This window comes from Topomyia yanbarensis, chromosome 1, assembly GCF_030247195.1.
Source record: "Topomyia yanbarensis strain Yona2022 chromosome 1, ASM3024719v1, whole genome shotgun sequence".
NCBI lineage: Eukaryota > Metazoa > Arthropoda > Insecta > Diptera > Culicidae > Topomyia > Topomyia yanbarensis.
Window position 1 is genome coordinate 36,858,242 of NC_080670.1, and position 6,822 is coordinate 36,865,063.

Consider the following 6,822-nt stretch of genomic DNA (forward strand, 5'->3'; position numbering starts at 1 on the left):
GTCATACCCCAACCCGTTGATAGTGAATTCACCTCTGTGGCCGATAGGAACACCGATTTCACCACTACAACTTGCGAACCAGTAAACAAAAGAATCCCGAGCGACGAACAGAAGGAGATCAGCAAAACTACACGAAGCCTTTCCCCAGTGCCGACTGCAGTCGGTGTTTTTAAACATGATAGTGTAGTTTGTACGACAGCGGTTGGCACTGCGGGGCTTGACCCTCCACAGGTCAGTTCTGACTTTGCCAAACCTATTACGGATACTGCTGCGCTAAATTCCTTTACAGAGTCGACTAACATCACCGTACCCATACATCTCTGGAACCAACCATTGCTTTCACCTGGAGAAGGCATATCTACAGGAATGTTCCACGTTGGCTCAGCAACTCTAGCGTCGAAGCAGCAATCAACGAAAACTACACGAAGTCCTTCCCCAGTGCCGATCGCAGTCGGTGTTTTTGAACATGATAGTGTAGTTTGTACGACAGCGGTTGGCACTGTGGGGCTGGACCTATCTCAGGTCAGTTCCAAGTCTGCTAACCCTTTCACAGATACTGCTGCGCTAAACGTTTTTACAGATCCGGTTGGCAACACTGTTCTTGCTGAACCTTGGCACCAACCGCTGCTTTCACCCGGAGAAGGCACATCGACAAGACTATACCACAACGAATCAGCAACCCGATCGTCGAAGAAGCAATCCACTAAAACTACACAAAGTCTTTCCCCAGTGCCGGTCGCTGTCGGTAGTTCTGGAAGTAATCGTGTAGTTGTTTCGACAGCGGCTGGCACTGTGGGGCTAGACGTCCCACAGGTCAGTCCAATATCGCTTCATCTACGCGCAAATGCTGCTGCTGCTTCCTCTGTTGCAGATGTAACCAGTTCGAGTCCAACGAGTAACCGGTTTGGGGAAGAAGAGAAGAAAGTAGCTTCCCCACTTCATAATGAAGGGATCGACCGGGGGGAAGAGGACTGTCCCTACCTCCCTGATATACAGTCCTCGCAATTCTCCTCCTGGCTTTCCGCCGGCTAAGATACACCGCAACATCACAACCAGTACCAGAGTACCGATCGTTCCGTGGATATCAGCACACGCAACGTGCCAGCTGGACATCGAAGGTCTATTTCGTCTTTATCATCGTCTTCGTCAACGACTTCCGCCAGACGAGATAGTAGATGTTTCGCACTTCAGTGGAACATTCGGGGGCTGCGAACCAATATCAGCGAGCTTAAACAGCTCATCACTGAATACGAACCGAGCCTAATAGCACTACAGGAAACCAAAGTGGACAATCGAGTGATCCCAGCCGACTTCATTGGCAAGAACTATACTCTGTTGCTTCAGACTGGTAGCTGTCGACACTGGCAACACGGAGTGGGCCTGGCCATTAGGGATGGAGTGCCCTTTGAGCGGATTGACGTCGATAAGGATATCCAAGCGATCGCAGTTCGGGTTCAACTACCACAGCAAATGACGGTGGTATCAATATACATTCCTCCCAGTACCCAACAGTGCCAAGAAAAACTATGTGACCTCCTCGAACAGCTCCCACGTCCTATGTTAGTGCTAGGTGACTTCAATGCTCATCACATATGCTGGGGATCCAACAAATCGTCCGCACTAGGTCAATTCATCGCAGAAAAAACGTTGGAAGAACACCTAGTTATACTTAACAATGGGTCGCATACACGAGTCGACCCAGCCACCGGTGCTACTTCAGCTATCGACCTGTCAATCTGCTCCGTTACTGTGGCCTCGAAATTCACCTGGCGAACGCTTCCAGATACCTATAACAGTGACCACCTGCCAATAACCGTTTCCATCCCCGGGTTCTCACATGTTCCAACAAAAAGGCGACAATGGATTTATGACCAAGCGGACTGGACAGCTTACGAACGATTGACCGCCAACGCCATACAACCGGGCGTCGAAATGTCAATCGACCGTTTTGTCGATCATTTGATCACTGCAGCAAACACTGCAATACCCAGAAGCAGCGGAAAGGTCGGACCTAAGGCAGTTCCTTGGTGGTGTCCGGAGGTAAAAGCAGCCATAAAAAGTCGAAGAAAAGCACTCAGAGCACTGAAGCGTATCGAAATGGAGGACCCACGAAAACCTGAAGCACTGAAAAGCTTTCAGGAAGCGCGGGCAGCAACAAGAAAATCAATCCGTGATGCCAAACAACGATCGTGGGAGGAATTCGTCGCGAAAATATCCCCAAACTCCACTGCATCGGAAATGTGGCAGACAGTGAACGCATTAAGAGGAAAACGTCAGCATCGCCCAGCCGTCATTAAACGTTCAGCTGGCTACACGGATAATGCAGAAGAAGTGGCTGAAGAACTAGCAGAGCATTACAGCGCAATATCGGCAACATCCAGCTACCCTCCTTCGTTTCAAATTGAGAAGGAAAAGGCCGAACGAAACCGTTTCAACTTTTCACCCGAGACCGACGGCATCTATAACTCCGACTTCACTTTGAATGAGCTTGTATGGGCGCTCGACAGAGGACGAAGTAATTCTACAGGTCCGGATTCAGTCGGCTATCCAATGCTACAACGACTACCATTGTCGGTGAAAACTGCTTTATTGGAGCTTTTCAACAGGGTTTGGCGCAGTGGCGTATTTCCATCCTGTTGGCGAACTGGAATTATTGTGCCAATCCCAAAGCCGAATTCGAGCGACACAGGTCCATCTGCTTTCCGACCGATCACGTTAACGAGCTGTATGGCGAAGGTATTCGAGCGGATGGTGAATCGACGGTTAACTACCGAGCTTGAATCGAACGGGCGGCTAGACACTCGACAACATGCCTTCAGATCCGGCCGAGGTACTGACACATATTTTGCGGAGTTGGAGAGGACATTACCCGACCGTGACGAGCACTGTCTGATAGCATCGCTTGACTTGGCTAAGGCGTACGACACCACTTGGAGATACGGCATCCTGCGAACATTACGAAAGTGGCAGATACGCGGAAACATGATAAACATGCTCACTAGCTTTCTTTCAGAGCGAACGTTCCAGGTAAACGTCGATGGGCATTTATCGCGCAAGCTGCCGCTGGAAAATGGTGTACCACAGGGTTCTGTGCTCTCGGTTACCCTATTCCTCGTAGCAATCCAACCTATCTTCCGGGTGGTTCCGAATACCGTGACAGTGCTATTGTACGCCGATGACATCCTTCTTGTAGTGCGGGGCAAAAAAGAACAACCACTCTATCGGAAACTACAGTCAGCAGTAAAAGCCGTTCATAGATGGGCGAAAAGTGTTGGATTCACGATATCAGCAACAAAATCCAGCATCTTTTACTGTAGCCCGAATGCCCGCCGTGAGCCCACGCAATCCATCAGGATAGATACAGTAGCTATACCATCACAAAATCAACTGAAAACCCTCGGTATCACTCTCGACAGATCGCTGAACTTCAAAGCGCATTGCAAGCTAACGAAGAAGGCATGTGAATCCAGGCTGCGTATCCTGAAAATGATCGGAGCAAAGCTACCACGTGGTCAACGGACTTCTTTGTTACAAATCGGCTCCGCCATTGTCACTTCGCGACTATTGTATGGGATGGGACTCGTTAGTCGGGGCGGAGATGTCGTCACCAAAACTCTCGCGCCCGCCTACAACAGAATGGTAAGATTTGCATCTGGTGCATTCGTTACAAGTCCGATCTTAGCCATCATGGCCGAAGCAGGCACCTTACCATTTGATCTCCTCGTTCTCCAAAGCATAACCCGATTGTCCATCCGTTTGTTGGAAAAAAGCAGAGATAATGCGGATCTCCCACTAGTACGTCGAGCTTCCGAAGAACTGTCAGAGGTGATCGGAATGCCCTTACCAAATATTTGTACTCGAACGCGACTAGCCACCCGAAAGTGGTACGAGCCCAAGCCCCACGTCGTGTGGGATATCAAAAGAAGTGTGAATGCCGGAGATCCCTCTGAGGTGGTCCGTCCTGTCGTTCAGGAGCTCCTGAATGCTCGCTTCAGCAACTCAACGGTTGTGTATACTGACGGATCGAAAGACAACGACGCAGTAGGCGCGGGAATGTTTGGAGAACATCTCCAGCAGTCGACTGGTCTTCCGCCACAGTGCAGCGTGTTCTCAGCCGAGGCGTTTGCAATTAAAACAGCGGTAACTTCGTACTACACTTCCAACGATCTGCTAATAATGACAGACTCAGCCAGTTGTTTATCGGCAATTGAAGCTGGCACGTCCCAGCATCCGTGGATCCAAGAGATTGAAACCATGATACGACATCGTCCAATCAATCTGTGCTGGATTCCAGGACACGCTGGAATTCGCGGGAATGAAGAGGCAGACCGCCTCGCACGAGAAGCCAGGGGTAATGCCCCTTTGCAAATAGCCATTCCGGGAGCAGACGCCAACAATCAGGCAAAATCAGCTATCCGAAATCACTGGTACCGTCGATGGTCTGCATCCACTGAAGTGAAGCTTCGCGAAATAAAATTCGATACGGTAAAGTGGACTGACCGCGAGAGTTCGGCTGATCAACGAGTGCTCACCCGGTTGCGAATAGGGCATACCCGGTTGACGCACGACTTCCTTTTGAAGAGAGAAACCCCACCAGTTTGCGACTGCTGCGGGGTAACCGTAGATGTACGTCATATAATTCTTCAGTGCCGAAAACACGACGATGCTAGAAGGATGCACAACATCGATTCGACCAGCCTGCGAGTGATTCTAGGCAACGACGGGGACACCGAAGACAAACTGCTAAGCTTCCTCAAGGAAACTAATTTGTACAAACGAATATAAAAATACTGAATTGTAAATTATTATGAGATGTTAATACGAGTATAGAAACCAATTTTCTTCCGACACGAATGCACCCTTAGGTGTAAAGTGTCGTTAATAAACAACAACAACAACAACAAATTATTATTATTATTATTATTATTATTATTATTATTATTATTATTATTATTATTATTATTATTATTATTATTATTATTATTATTATTATATATTTTGTCTTCGAATTAATAATTTTCGTACAGACTGAAATACTATACTAACTTAAACCTATTTTCAATTTGAACATTTCTCTTCAAAATGATGAAAAACGCTATTGAAGAGCTGACAGCAAACATCTACCGGGTTATTCTGGCCGTACTGCGTGCGATGAGTAGAGCGCCGAAAGAAGTCCATTCTCCGCAGAGACCTACCAGGAACGTTGAAGTCCAGCTTAGCGAGAAGCAGAGGGCAGTCAATGTTGTCAGCGAGAAGATCCAACACAAAAAGTCGCTGCAGAAAAACTCTCCTGTTTCGTAGCGTAGACAGGTTGATAAGAGCACAACGATGCTCATACGGTGGTAGTTCAAATCGATTTCGCCAGGGAAGCCATCGAAGGGCATACCGGACGAAGCTCTTTTGCACCCGTTCTATGCGATTAATGTGTACGGTGTGATACGGGGCCCAAACGATAACTCCATACTCTAGAATGCTGCGTACCAGACTCATGTACAGTGCCTTCAGGCAGTAGACGTCGTTGAAATCTTGGGTGTTCGCATCTTTCGAGTATCTATTGACAGTGGCATTTTTCCATCCTGCTGGAAGTTCACGAAAATGTTCCCAGTTCACACAAAGAGTAATGAGCGAATCGTCAATAATTACTGAGGAATTACTTCATTGAGTGCTATCTCGAAGTTGTTCGAGCTGGTGATTATGGAACCTCTTCAGGCTCACTGCAAGTAATACCTAAGTGACGACCAACATGGTTTCGCGTCTGGACGTTCGACAGTGACTAACCTGCTTTGTCTAACATTCTACATAACTGAGCGCATGGAACGTTGCGCTGAAACCGATGTTATCTACACAGACCTATCTGCCGCTTTTGACAAAGTGAACCATGACATAACCATCGGTAAAATGGAGAGATTTGGAATTAACGGTAGTTTGTTGCAGTTGTTAGCTTACAGATCGAGAAATAGTGGTTTTCATTGGAGATTGTCAGGCACCCACATTTACTTCTAGGTCAGGAGTACCCCAGGGAAATCACTTGGGACCGCTGATGTTTCTGCTTTACTTTAACGACGTCCATCTAGCTTTGAAGACTCCACACCTGTCCTTCGCAGAAGACCTCAAAATGTTTCCTTTCATCCGCTCTACTGAAGCTTGTAGATTACTCCATCGACAGTTTGAAACCTTTGCTGACTGGTGTAACACGAACCGTATGCGTGTAAATCCAAAGAAGTGCTCGGTGATATCGTTCTCACGAAAAATAAACTGTACTGCTCTTTGTCGCGGTCAATCCTGGAGTACAGCTGTGAAGTTTGGTGCTCAAACCTTGTGATTTGCATTGATTGATCGGGTAGGAAGGGATAGGTTTTTATTTCATGGACTTGTTGACTTTTCTCGGTGAAAATGAAAACTCCAAATTTTCCCATTACCACACGTAACGTTTCGGCTTACTGCTCTTCAGCCATCGTCGGACGCCTACAAACATTTATTTAGCATTAACGTTAACATCAATTTGTTCACAAAAAATTACAAAGCTAGCATTCACAAATTAAACACAATTTACAATTAACTCACATAAACTTATATCACGCATCTCCATTCACTCTCGTACGAGAGTGAATGGAGATGCGTGATATAAGTTTATGTGAGTTAATTGTAAATTGTGTTTAATTTGTGAATGCTAGCTTTGTAATTTTTTGTGAACAAATTGATGTTAACGTTAATGCTAAATAAATGTTTGTAGGCGTCCGACGATGGCTGAAGAGCAGTAAGCCGAAACGTTACGTGTGGTAATGGGAAAATTTGGAGTTTTCATTTTCACCGAGAAAAATC

General features: G+C 46.8%; 1 protein-coding gene across 1 annotated transcript; it reads left to right on the forward strand.

Moving 5' to 3' along the window:
- The first annotated feature begins 2,982 nt into the window (after positions 1-2,982).
- Positions 2,983-4,785, forward strand: LOC131694873 (uncharacterized). The gene has a single exon (XM_058983396.1). The coding sequence runs from the start codon at positions 2,983-2,985 to the stop codon at positions 4,783-4,785; it is 1,803 nt and encodes a 600-aa protein (XP_058839379.1).
- The last annotated feature ends 2,037 nt before the right edge of the window (positions 4,786-6,822 follow it).